The 14,269-nt window shown below is 45.5% G+C and overlaps 1 protein-coding gene across 9 annotated transcripts in view; it reads left to right on the forward strand.

Moving 5' to 3' along the window:
* Positions 1–13,708, forward strand: part of FIP1L1 (factor interacting with PAPOLA and CPSF1) — a 53,175-nt gene extending 39,467 nt beyond the window's left edge. For 8 of the 9 annotated variants that reach the window (XM_066995869.1, XM_066995871.1, XM_066995872.1 and 5 more), the window contains 3 exons: positions 399–624; positions 12,532–12,669; positions 13,383–13,708. In XM_066995869.1, the coding sequence (XP_066851970.1) occupies positions 399–624; positions 12,532–12,669; positions 13,383–13,530 (512 nt within the window). In that variant the 3' untranslated portion in view covers positions 13,531–13,708. The remainder of the gene's footprint in view (positions 1–398; positions 625–12,531; positions 12,670–13,382) is intronic. The other variant, XM_066995870.1, reaches the window with a different exon arrangement.
* Positions 13,709–14,269: the final 561 nt, after the last annotated feature.

Genomic DNA, 14,269 nt, shown 5'->3' on the forward strand with positions numbered 1-14,269 from the left:
AGCCACTAAGTTTCAAAAAGCATTTTTTTTGTTTGTTTTTATCGTTCCCCCAAAACAAAGCCATTTGATGGCATAAAATCAGATTCTATCAGCAAACCTTAGGAAAAATATATATGTATGTGTATATGTAGTGCAGAGGGATTTAGACGTGTGTTGTGATGTGTAACCCAGTTCTTTGCATCTTCATAATGAGTATTTAAATGAGTGCCAGAGGCCTTTATTAGCATCATGGAAAAAATGCAGGGTTTGTGCAAAATTAACTTCCATGTGAAAGAGGAAGCTTGGAAAATGTCATTGAAGGAGGCTAGCAAACGTCTGTGTTCACGCATGAAGTAGTATTGCAATTTTCTTACGGTATCTGATTTTGTTCTTTCTAATACCAGCGTCTTTTTCTTTAGTCACCTTTCCGCACCTTGCAGGTTCTGCTCCTTCATGGTCTAGTCTTATGGATAGCAGCAAACAGTGGGATTACTATGCACGGCGAGAGAAGGATCGGGAACGGGAGAGGGAGCGATCTCGAGATCGGGATCGGGACCGAGACCGGGACCGAGACAGAGACCGAGAACGGACCAGAGACAGAGAACGGGACCGAGATCACAGTCCGACTCCAAGCGTGTTCAACAGGTTGGTGCAACACCTTAAGCATGCTGTAACTCTGCTCCTAACTGTGTCCATATTATGTGGTATATTTCAGCCTTAAAGGTTAGTGTCCAGCTGTATACTCCAAAGAAATAGAGGGTGTGGCCCCCTTCCCTCCCCACTTTTCAGTTGGAAACTATAATTGATTTTCTAAACATAAAACACAAGCGCCAAAACTACGGTGTACGTCCAAGCTGGTTATAGTGTTTTATGGATTAAAGGTGGGATTTAAATACAGTGTATGGGTGACATAGTCAGCTCTCTTTGACCTCAGTTCTACAAAAATCCATGGAAGTGTTAAATGAACCTTAGTTGCCATTTAAGTGCCGAGAGCAATGTGGTACAGCATTGTACCTTAATTCATGGGTTTAGCTGTTAAGATGGGTAGTTTAGTCATTAGCGCTAGCTGGATTATAATCGCTCCTGCTGTTTTAAAAATTTACTTTAAGGTTAAGAACCTTTTTTTGTTCACTTTCAGGCAGATAATTATTGTTTTTCAGGCTTTCAATCCTAATTGCTTAAAAAAGAAAAAATCTGCAACTGTTCTGTGGCTCATGTGCACATGTACAGTGTTTAATGTTGAGCTTGCTATTGACTCCACAGGTTCACGTTGCCGTGTTGGATATAGACTTATCTATATTTACTTTGCTCAGTATTTGGGGGTGAACATCTAGACTGCTTTTCTCAGTGTTTTTCGTTAAGTTTCAGTTTTGTGGGGAATATACGTTAGCTGTTGGGCTGACTGTTTTTGCTAATGGCTTTATACTGTGGGGAATGAGAATGCCCGGAGCTGACATGACTTCAGCTGAGAGATGAGACTTTTATGCATGGTGGTTGTTAACTAAAGACCCAAACTGGGCGCAAGAAAGCTGCTTTTCCATGTAGGCACACGCCGAGATTACTGCAGTGATGTCCTCTCCTGCATGCGTGTGCTGTGTTACAGGGTCAGTTTTTGGGAACTCAAGACCAATCTAAACATCTGTTCCTCAGACAGCTTGATTGAAGGCCAGAAAGGAGCCTGGTCATTCAAGGGTGCTTGAAATGAACCTTAATAGCTTCCAGGCCTAGAGAAATCTCTGTGCTGCTGCCAGAGTTATCTGCAAAGGAGGGGGAAGAGCAGGCCTCGACTTTTTTATGTGACTAAATTATCCACCATCTGTAGCAAAGCTGTTGCCACATGGCCGTGTAAGAAAATGGGAGGCCCTTAACTCACATAAGTTGGGTTGGGAATCACAGAGAAGGTGGGAGAAGTTTAAGAAAGACAGAACATGCAGACATACTGTGTGTTTTTTTTTTTTGTTTTTTAAAAAAGGTTTATTTTCAATTTTGTGCACTCAGAAAAGCTGCAAGGAAGGAAGAGAACGTGAGCTATTCTAGAGACAGCACGGATGCGTTGCTTTTATTTAAATTGACTTTGTTTAAACTTAAGCAATACTGTTGTGAGACTTGGAGTAAGGATCGTCTTTAGCATTTTATTGCTCAGAAATTATTGCCATATATGTTTTTAGCAGTTCTTCTCGAGATTTAAAAGAAAAAGTGAATTTCTTAAAATTGTAAAAAAGATATTATTTTTACCCTGTTAGTATAACTGAAATGTGGTTTAAAAATGAACCTTCAGTTTTCTGTGTTTTCTGCCACCTTTGCCCTGCTGTCCTCAGATGAAATTGTGCATTTTCACAGTGTATCTCATTCTCTGTTCCCTTGAGAAAATGCTGTGTTTTCTGACAGTGATCCCTTCTGCAAAGAGTACGTTTTTGTTTCTGTTTTGATAGTTTCACATCAGTTGGTTACTACTGAAAATGAAAAGTTCAGCATTTGATTGATAGCTTACTGTTTTATGGTGGTTCTTTAGTAATTTAAAAATGTATTTCTGAGGTCAGGAAAACCAATAACCCAGTGCAGCAGAGCAGACCAGGGTCTGCTTGGCTAGAAAAAAGCTTTATAGGAAAGGACTTGGTGTCCAGGTGGACTACAAATTGAGCAGGACTCAGCGCTCTGTGCGCAATAAACATCAAAATGCAGTGAGCTGCACTAGCTATGAGGTCTGTGAAATCTAAGAAACGATAGTGACATCTGGGCCGCTATCACAAAAGTGTAAGTGGAAGAACTTTTTAACTGGGTGGGAGACGGAGCCCTGGCACAGGCAGCCCAGAGAGGCTGTGGAGTGTCCTCCTCGGAGATCTTCAGAAGCTGCCTGGACGTGGTGCTGGGCAGCCAGCTCTGGGTGGCCCTGCTGGAGCAGGGCTGGGACCAGGTGGCCTCCAGAGGGCCCTGCCAGCCTTGGCCGTGCTGTGGTCTGTCACAAGTGTGCTTTTGAGGATTAGCTTGCTCTCAGATGTGTGGTTTTAAGTGCAGTTAGGATTTTGTACTAATGTAGTCATTAATCAATGCAGTCGTGTTACTTAGTCATTAAGTCATAACTTTGAGTTCCTTAGCAATAGCTGTAGTTTCCTGATTTTGGTATGTGAATATTTTTAATGTCTCCTAGAAAATCAGGAGTTTGAGTTTTATTTGATGCTTCTCTACACTATTCTAAATTGCTAATTTTCAATTCTTGAATTTTGCTTCAAGATACAATTATACAAAGTTTCATAGAAAGACCGGTGCTGTTGCTTCAGACATCTCCCCCCCTTCTCTGGGTTTTTATGCATCGCTATAATGATCACTGATGTAATGTTCTTACCTGGGAAATGGCCACTAGGTCCAAATTATGGCAGATAAAATCATTTTGGTTTAAATCCTCACTGCTGCAGGGCATGAGAAATCTCTAGAGGTGAGCTGTTCTCTTTGCAGGATCTGTCTGACTTGTTCTGCAGAACTTTAAAGGTTCTGCTGCTCACAAGGACTCATGAAGAGACTTCATTTTATGGTAAATGTTGGCAAAGAAACATGAAGAAAAGCATGAAACACTTGGCTTTTGTCAGCTTAATAGTATCTAGATTGTTGCTCTAATTGCTACCTGTTGTGGTTTAACCCGGCTGGCAGCTAAACACCACACAGCCGTTCGCTCACCCTCCCCCCTCCCTCTCTGGGATGGGGGGAGAGAAACGGGAAAGTGAAGCCTGTGAGTTGAGATAAAGACAGTTTATTAAGACAGGAAAATAATAATAACAATAATAATAATAATAGTGATAATGATAATAGTATTAACAATAATAATGTGTAAGAAACAAGTGATGCACAATGCAATTGCTCACCACCCGCTGACCGATGCCCAGCCTATTCCCGAGCAGCCGGCCCCCCCACCCCGGCCAGCCACCCCTATATATTGTTTAGCATGACGTCAGATGGTATGGAATACCCCTTTGGCCAGTTTGGGTCAGCTGTCCTGGGTCTGTCCCCTCCCAGCTCCTGCTGCACCCCCAGCCTGCTCGCTGGCAGGACAGAGCAAGAAGCCGAAAAGTCCTTGGCCCGGTGTAAACACTGCTCTGCAACAATTAAAACATCAGCATGTTATCAGCGCTCTTCTCATCCTAATCCAAAACATAGCACCCTACCAGCTACTATGAGCTACTTAACTCTGTCCTAACTGGAACCAGGACAGATATCCACCCCTTATTCCATACCATTTATGTCATGCTCAGGTTACACTCTGTCCAATACATTCTAATTAATCACCATTTTCATCTATGATATATAGCAATCATGGTAGTGATGACATACATTATTATATAATAATTAACATACTACAATTCAACTCATGGGCTATTCTCACCCAGTATCAAATCCCCTTGAGGTACACACCGGACCTCCCCATTCTTTTGCATTACCCACCAAGTGCATCCAGGTCCCTGAGCAAAAGCAATTCCACGAATGGGTTTGCCTTTTCCTGAGGCAGGAGTAGCCCAGACTGTTTTACCCAGCATGTTTCTTACGTGCACTACAGGAACTTTATCCCCTTCTACAGTGCGTAACAGGTTTGATTGGGCAGGTCCAGCTCGGTTGGCAGATCCCCTGGTATTGACTAACCAGGTGGCCTTTGCCAAATGTGTATCCCAATTTTTGAATGTCCCAGCACCCATTGCTTTCAGTGTAGTCTTCAACAGTCCATTGTATCGTTCAACTTTTCCAGAGGCTGGTGCATGATAGGGGATGTGATACACCCACTCAATACCATGTTCTTTGGCCCAAGTGTCTATAAGGTTGTTTCGGAAATGAGTCCCGTTGTCTGACTCAATTCTCTCTGGGGTGCCATGTCGCCATAAGACTTGCTTTTCAAGGCCCAGGATAGTGTTCCGGGCGGTGGCATGGGGCACAGGATATGTTTCCAGCCATCCGGTGGTTGCTTCCACCATTGTAAGTACGTGGCGCTTGCCGTTGCGGGTTTGAGGGAGTGTGATGTAATCAATCTGCCAGGCCTCTCCATATTTATATTTCAGCCATCGTCCTCCATACCAAAGAGGTTTTGACCGTTTGGCTTGCTTGATTGCAGCACATGTTTCACAGTCATGAATAACCTGTGCTATAGTGTCCATGGTCAGGTCCACCCCTCGATCACGAGCCCATCTGTAGGTTGCATCTCTACCTTGATGGCCTGAGGTGTCATGGGCCCATCGGGCTATAAATAATTCACCTTTATGTTGCCAGTCCAGGTCCACCTGAGCCACTTCAATCTTAGCAGCCTGATCCACCTGCTGGTTGTTTTGGTGTTCTTCAGTAGCCCGATTCTTGGGCACATGAGCATCTACATGGCGTACCTTTACAACTAGGTTCTCTACCCGGGCAGCAATATCTTGCCACAATGCCGCAGCCCAGATGGGCTTGCCCCTGCGCTGCCAGTTGTTCTGCTTCCATTGCTGTAACCACCCCCACAGGGCATTTGCTACCATCCATGAATCAGTATAGAGATAGAGAACTGGCCACTTTTCTCGTTCAGCAATATCTAAAGCCAGCTGAATGGCTTTTACTTCTGCAAACTGACTCGATTCACCTTCTCCCTCAGCAGCTTCTGCAACTCGTCGTGTAGGACTCCATACAGCAGCTTTCCATCTCCGATGCTTTCCCACAATACGACAGGACCCGTCAGTGAACAAGGCATATTTCTTCTCATTTTCCGGTAGCTTGTTGTACAGGGGGGCTTCTTCAGCACGAACCACCTCCTCCTCTGGTGATATCCCAAAGTATTTGCCTTCTGGCCAGTCCATAATCACCTCCAAGATTCCTGGGCGACTGGGGTTTCCTATTCGAGCCCGCTGAGTAATCAGTGCAACCCACTTGCTCCATGTAGCATCAGTTGCATGATGCGTAGAGGGGACCCTTCCTTTGAACATCCAGCCTAGTACCGGCAGTCGGGGTGCCAGGAGGAGCTGCGCTTCAGTACCGACCACTTCCGAAGCAGATCGAACTCCTTCATATGCTGCCAATATCTCCTTTTCAGTTGGAGTATAGCGGGCTTCAGATCCTCTGTATCCCCGACTCCAAAACCCCAGGGGTCGACCTCGAGTTTCCCCAGGTTCTTTCTGCCAGAGGCTCCAGGTGGGACCATTCTCTCCGGCTGCGGTGTAGAGCACATTCTTTACATCTGGTCCTGTTCGGACTGGCCCGAGGGCTACTGCATGAACTATTTCCTGCTTAATTTGTTCAAAGGCTTGTCGTTGCTCAGGGCCCCATTCAAAAGCATTCTTCTTACGGGTTACTTGGTAGAGCGGGTTTACAATCAGACTGTAATTTGGAATATGCATTCTCCAAAACCCCACGACACCTAGGAAAGTTTGTGTTTCTTTTTTGCTAGTTGGTGGAGACATAGCTGTTATTTTGTTGATCACATCCATTGGGATTTGACGGCGTCCATCTTGCCATTTTATTCCTAAAAACTGGATCTCTCGTGCAGGTCCTTTAACTTTATTCTGTTTTATGGCAAAACCGGCCTTCAGAAGGATTTGGACTATTTTCTTCCCTTTCTCGAAAACTTCTTCTGCAGTGTCACCCCACACAATGATGTCATCGATGTACTGCAGGTGTTCAGGAGCTTCCCCCTGCTCCAGCGCAGACTGGATCAGTCCATGGCAAATGGTAGGGCTGTGTTTCCACCCCTGGGGCAGCCGATTCCAAGTATATTGGACTCCCCTCCAAGTGAAAGCAAACTGTGGCCTGCACTGTGCTGCTAGAGGGATGGAGAAAAATGCATTAGCGATATCAATTGTGGCATACCACTTGGCTGCCTTTGATTCCAGTTCATACTGGAGTTCTAGCATGTCCGGCACTGCAGCACTCAGTGGTGGCGTGACTTCGTTCAGGCCACGATAGTCCACTGTTAGTCTCCACTCACCATTAGACTTTCGCACTGGCCATATGGGACTATTAAAAGGTGAATGAGTCTTGCTGATCACTCCTTGGCTCTCCAGTTGACGAATTAGCTTATGGATGGGACTCAGGGAGTCTCGGTTGGTGCGATATTGCCGCCGGTGCACAGTTGTGGTAGCGATCGGCACTTGCTGTTCTTCAACCCTCAGCAACCCCACAACAGAAGGGTCTTCTGAGAGACCAGGCAAGGTAGACAACTGTTTAATGTCCTCTGTCTCCAAAGCAGCTATGCCAAAAGCCCAGCGGAACCCTTTTGGGTCCTTGAAATATCCTCTTCTAAGATAGTCTATGCCAAGGATGCACGGCGCATCTGGGCCAGTCACAATACGGTGCTTTTGCCACTCATTACCGGTTAGACTCACTTCAGCCTCCAATACAGTTAACTGCTGGGATCCCCCCGTCACACCATAAATACAGATGGGCTCTGGCCCTTTATAGCTTGATGGCATTAGAGTACATTGTGCACCGGTGTCTACCAAAGCCTTATACTTCTGTGCGTCTGACGTGCCAGGCCATCGAATCCACACAGTCCAATAAACTCGATTGTCCCTTTCCTCCCCCTGGCTGGAGGCAGGGCCCCTCTAGTCCTGGTCAGAATCTTCATTTCTGTGTTTAAAGGACTGCCTGCTGGAAGTTGGAGCAGCAAACCTTTCAGAGAACTCCTTTTTCCCAATTGTTTTCCTTTGCAATTCACGTACCCGTGCCTCTAGGGTCGCAGTAGATTTTCCATCCCATTTTCTCATGTCCTCTCCATGGTCACGTAGGTAAAACCACAGGGTGGCGCGGTGTGTGTGCCCACCATATTGTCTTCCTTGCATAGATGAACGTTTACCCCTAATAGCTGAGACACTGGTTTGTACAGGTGGGGAGGAAAATAAACTCTCTTTAAGTTGGTGGATCTCTTCAGAAAGTTTCTCCAAGGTATTCTCTTTTAGCTGGTGGACACTAGTTCGTTCAGGTGAAGGGGAAGATAATCTTTCTTCAAGTTGGTGGATCTTTTCAGAAAGTTTCTCCAAAGCATTCTCTTTTAGCTGGTGGACACTGGTTCGTTCAGGTGAAGGGGAAGATAATCTTTCTTCAAGTTGGTGGATCTTTTCAGAAAGTTTCTCCAAAGCATTCTCTTTTAGCTGGTGGACACTGGTTCGTTCAGGTGAAGGGGGAGATAATCTTTCTTCAAGTTGGTGGATCTTTTCAGAAAGTTTCTCTAAAGCATTCTCTTTTAGCTGGTGGACACTGGTTCGTTCAGGTGGAGGGGAAGATAAATTCTCTTTAAGTTGGTGGACCTCTTCAGAGAGTTTCTCCACAGCTGAGACACAGGCCTTTAGGGAAGAGGAGAGATTTCCTTCGTACTGTCGGAGTATTTTAGTCACTTCATTCACTGTGGGATTCTCCTCCGTTTTCCAGGCTAGTATTGCCAATGAGTTGGCATATGATGATGGGGCACTCCGTACAAACTTCCGCCACATGGGTGGTGTACACTGGACTGCATCTGGATCTGCGGATGTTTGTGCGTCATCTAGGTCCTTATAAATTACTTCCCGTACGGCCAATTCCCTCAGGTACTGAATTCCCTTCTCCATGGTGGTCCATTTGCTTGGTAAACATACAAGTTCTTCCTTGAAGAGATACCTTTCCTTCACAGCTGACAGGAGACGCCTCCAGAGGCTGCGAGATTGTGCTCCATCTCCAATTGCTTTGTCAATGCATGCGTCCCTAGCAAGGGATCCCAGCCGCCTGGCTTCCTTGCCCTCCAATTCCACATAATTGGCTCCCGTGTCCCAGCACCGGAGCAGCCAGGTGACAAGCTGCTCGCCTATACAGCGACCAAAATCTTTTCGCACATCTCGTAGCTCACGCTGGTATAGAGTCCGGGTAATTACTGTTGATTTTTCGACATCCTCATCCTCATCTTCAGTCTTCTGCACCTTTGATGGCCGGTGTAGAGTCCGGGTAGTTACTGTTGATTTTCCGACATCCTCATCCTCATCTTCAGTCTCCTGCACCTTTGATGGCTGGTATGGAGTCCGGGTAGTTACTGTTGATTTTTCGCCATCCTCATCCTCATCTTCAGTCTCCTGCACCTTTGATGGCCCAGCCTCGTCTTCACTTCGCCCAGACTTAGCAGAAGACTGTCTGCGTTTTAAACGACCTGAGCCTCTATACCATTTTTTCACCTTGTCTACAGGGGCAACTTGCACTGCTACAGCTCGTTTCTCTGACCCAGCCACAGGGTCTGCCACAGGGGTTGGAATACCCTCTGCGGAGTCAACTTGCACTGCTACAGCTCGTTTCTCTGACCCAGACACAGGGTCTGCCACAGGGCTTGGAATACGCTCTGCGGGGTCAACTTGCACTGCTACAGCTCGTTTCTCTGACCCAGACACAGGGTCTGCCACAGGGGTTGGGATACCCTCTGCGGGGTCAACTTGCACTGCTACAGCTCGTTTCTCTGACCCAGCCACAGGAGTGGGAGCAGCTGCACGAGCTGGGGCAGCTGCAGGAGCTGGGGCAGCTGCAGGAGCTGGAGCGGCTGCAGGAGCTGGAGCTGGAGTAGCTGCAGGAGCTGGAGCTGGAGCGGCTGCAGGAGCTGGAGCTGGAGCGGCTGCAGGAGCTGGAGCGGCTGCAGGAGCTGGAGCGGCTGCAGGAGCTGGAACTGGAACGGCTGCAGGAGCTGGAGCTGGAGTAGCTGCAGGAGCTGGAACTGGAGCGGCTGCAGGAGCTGGAGCGGCTGCAGGAGCTGGAGTAGCTGCAGGAGCTGGAACTGGAGCGGCTGCAGGAGCTGGAGCGGCTGCAGGAGCTGGAGCTGGAGTAGCTGCAGGAGCTGGAACTGGAGCGGCTGCAGGAGCTGGAGCTGGAGCTGGAGCGGCTGCAGGAGCTGGAGCTGGAGTAGCTGCAGGAGCTGGAACTGGAGCGGCTGCAGGAGCTGGAGCTGGAGTAGCTGCAGGAGCTGGAACTGGAGCGGCTGCAGGAGCTGCAGCTGGAGCGGCTGCAGGAGCTGGAACTGGAGCGGCTGCAGGAGCTGGAACTGGAGCGGCTGCAGGAGCTGGAACTGGAGCGGCTGCAGGAGCTGGAGCTGGAGTAGCTGCAGGAGCTGGAACTGGAGCGGCTGCAGGAGCTGCAGCTGGAGCGGCTGCAGGAGCTGGAGCTAGGTTGCTAATAACATCAATTGCAGCTCGATAGGCACAAGCCAGACCCCAGCACGCTACAGTGATTTGTGTCACTTTGGAACTGCCAGAGTCATGACACCTTTTTTTCAAGCATTCTGCCAGCTTTTTAGGATTTTGCAGTTGTTCAGGGGTGAATGTCCAAAACACTGGAGGTGACCACTGCTCTAGAAACCTGCCCATATCCTCCCACACTCCCTGCCACTCGCAACTATCCCGCCTCAAGACAGATCTCCGGATGAGATTCCTAAGTAGTTGTTTAACCCTCCACAAAATCTGAAGCGCATTCAGGAGACATAACAACAAGAGCAGGCTGGTCTGAGTATCCCAAGGATATTCAACATCTCGGAGAACCACCGTAACTAACTCGGGGGATAAGAGGGTGGTGGTGAAGGAGAAAGGGAGAGTGAACAGGTAGGGAAACATGTCTTCCCCTGTCCCCTTCACAGATTGGCTCCCTAACGAAAACAGGCAATAGGTGTAATTGCTAATAGTTTCCGAGATATGGGTTCCAAAGTATAGAGTCGACGTCAGTGCTGAGTACAAATACCAGGTTAAAGTCGTGACCAGATATTTCATCATTTCATAAGCCATTGTTACACCGCACAGTACCATAACAATCTTAAACCAGGGCCCGGAAAGGATAAACAGTGCAACAGGGAGCACATACAGAAAGTAACGCACCATAAAACTCAATTTGGAATACAGGTACAGCAGACTGGAGATTAAGGCAATCAACATCGTGACTAGCAACTATTAAGCAGGTCCAATACTTATACCAATTTTAGTTTAACACACTCTGGTCAGATTTGTCGATATCTCAACCCTTCGGGCCCCACGTTGGGCGCCAAAAAGACTGTTGTGGTTTAACCCGGCTGGCAGCTAAACACCACACAGCCGTTCGCTCACCCTCCCCCCTCCCTCTCTGGGATGGGGGGAGAGAAACGGGAAAGTGAAGCCTGTGAGTTGAGATAAAGACAGTTTATTAAGACAGGAAAATAATAATAACAATAATAATAATAATAGTGATAATGATAATAGTATTAACAATAATAATGTGTAAGAAACAAGTGATGCACAATGCAATTGCTCACCACCCGCTGACCGATGCCCAGCCTATTCCCGAGCAGCCGGCCCCCCCACCCCGGCCAGCCACCCCTATATATTGTTTAGCATGACGTCAGATGGTATGGAATACCCCTTTGGCCAGTTTGGGTCAGCTGTCCTGGGTCTGTCCCCTCCCAGCTCCTGCTGCACCCCCAGCCTGCTCGCTGGCAGGACAGAGCAAGAAGCCGAAAAGTCCTTGGCCCGGTGTAAACACTGCTCTGCAACAATTAAAACATCAGCATGTTATCAGCGCTCTTCTCATCCTAATCCAAAACATAGCACCCTACCAGCTACTATGAGCTACTTAACTCTGTCCTAACTGGAACCAGGACACTACCTCAGCCTGGTTATGTTCTATCTTTCTTTAGGACTTGGTAAGGATCTTCCAAACCACTGTTACTGCAACTATTTAAATATTACATGAAGTCTTAGTTAATTTTTATTGAAGTTTGGTTGCTAAATTCCATTTGGGTACTATATCTGGGTAGCATTTTCTTGGTAGAGAAAAGATCAAGCGTGCCTTTTCATGCTGTGCTAATGCAGAGCGTGAGTGGTGTTAGCTAACAACCGTTACTGCTCTTTTTTTATTTTTTAAATTTCACTAAACTCTTAGAACTGTCCTTTTTAACAAGACAAAATATGAAAATAGATTCTGAATTAAAGACTTGAAATTCTTGTATAGCCTGTAGTATCTAATTTTCTTACTAGCGTTGTGGCAGGGCAGCACAGGGCAGTAATCCCAGAGGGGAGTGGAGGACAGCATTGGCATTGTAGAGAAGTTAATGTAAAAAGCCACCCAAAGCACAGCATATTTTACTGTCCATTTCTTTGCACCTAGTGTTTCCTTTCTTGAAGCAGATATAAGGAAATAGATCAGTGGTACCAAAAATAGAATTTAATTTACTGAATTGGCTTGTAGTAGTCAAAAGGTAGGCTGGTAAGTGTTCAGCATTACACACACTAACCTGAAGACATTACTGAAGTTTACATAGGATTGTACTTTATTCAGATACGGGTTTAAGCTAACTTCTTGATAACTCCAGTATAAATTTAGTGGGACACTGTTGCATTCTTCTTGCCTTCCGTTTTTATCAAACAATCCCTTTTCCAAATGATATCGTATACTAGACTTCTATGGTTAAGGTAAAGAGCTTTAGTATACCTTTAACATACGTTGTGGGTTTTGTGTAGAAACCCAGAAGCAACTTTAAGATGTATGTCATTTATTTCAAGAGCGTGTGAGAATTTATTTTTAAATATATACGTATATATACTGTTTAGTGTTACTGTCCTGAAAAGACCATCTTCTTTTAATCAGCGATGAAGAACGATACAGATATAGAGACTACGCAGAAAGAGGCTATGACCGCCATAGAACAAGCAGAGAGAAAGATGACCGACATAGAGAGAGAAGACACAGAGAGAAAGAAGAGACTAGACACAAGTCATCTCGAAGGTTTGATTTTTAATAGGATACGAAAGACTTTTACCAGCTTAAAAAAATAAATTTTTAGAAGAACCCCAAACAAACTGGAGTTTCGTGGAAAGGCTGTAAACACTTAGATGTACTACTTGGAACAAGTCTGCCATATCAAATGTGGACAGACAAAAAGCAGTGTTGGCCTGGGGTAACTGCATATTGATTGATGTACGTGACAGTCTTAGCGAGTGAGCAGAAGTGAATTTGGGGAAAGAAGGGTAAAGTGGTGGGTCAGAAAGAGGCAGAGGGAAGCTGATGTTCAGCAGCATTAACACAAGAATTTAATGATTCTTACAAAGTAAGTAAAATAACCCTTATGTTCACTCTGCAGAAAAGGTTCAACTTTTTCAATTAGAAATAAAGGTTAATTCAGGGGAAGGGGATCAGTAAGAATGTTAAATCCTAAGGATGCTAGTAGTGATGTGACATTGCTAATAATACTGCTGTTAGAATACGGGTTACAAATGTGGAAAGTTACTCAAAAATCTCAGTAAAAAATGGGGGATGTGTAGAGGTACGTACCATCACATGAAAAATTCAGTTTGATCCAGCTACTATATGGAACAGAACAGAAGCAGGTGCCTGTTTTCAAATACGAATGCAAAGGCAGGTTTTCTGTACCGTGTAATTATACGGGGCCTGAAGTTTCATGCAATTGCTTGAGGTGTATTTTCCCTCTTTTTATTTAGTAACAGCAGACGTCGCCATGACAGTGAAGAAGGGGACAGCCACAGAAGGCACAAACACAAAAAATCTAAAAGAAGCAAAGAAGGAAAAGAAGCCAGCAGTGAACCTGCTCCTGAACAGGAAAACACTGAAGCTGCCGCTGTCGAATAGGCTTGTGTGGTTTTTGCCTATTTGCATATATATTAGTGCCGGAAATAGATTACTATAAATCTTATTATTTTTCTGGGTATTAAAATAATTTGCTCTTAGTCTTGTTCTGTTAGTATGAAATCGAAGGTTACTTGGTTGGTTTTTTTGAAAATAAAAGAATAAATTTTTCATGTTAAGATTCCTGGACTGACTTTGTCTTATAAGAAACGTCGAGAAAATATCTTGCATCTAGAGGCTTATGCTCTTTCAACATATGTAGGGATTAAACTCTTAGTATTAAATTGTCTCCTTTTTCCATAAGCCAGTGGGAAGGTCATTCTTTTGCTGGCTTTAGAAGCAGTGTGCATTCACTTTATTATGCACCAACATCTGGAACAGTGTGAGTTTAACATAGCTTTTGGAGGTCATATTTGAAAAGGTCATCCTTTACTGCAGGGACAGGCAGAAATTGCAGACTCCTCAAGAACTTCATACTAAAGTGTAATGAAAAAATTAGGGGAGGGGGGAAAGGTGCTGACTGTTCTTAGTCCAATGGAACACTGAGTGTGGTGATCACACACTTGGTAATTATGTCTGGTTTGTGTGGGTGCATAAGGAAGACTTAAGCTGGATAATCATCCCTGCTGCTTTTCAGGGGCTTAAGAGAAAGTTCATTTTAGTCTTTGTTCTGGGGGACAGCTGTTACTAACACGATAAAGGTGAACGAACATAGCCTCCTCACACTGCTAGCTTTTGAGAA

This window comes from Anser cygnoides, chromosome 4 (assembly GCF_040182565.1).
Source record: "Anser cygnoides isolate HZ-2024a breed goose chromosome 4, Taihu_goose_T2T_genome, whole genome shotgun sequence".
NCBI lineage: Eukaryota > Metazoa > Chordata > Aves > Anseriformes > Anatidae > Anser > Anser cygnoides.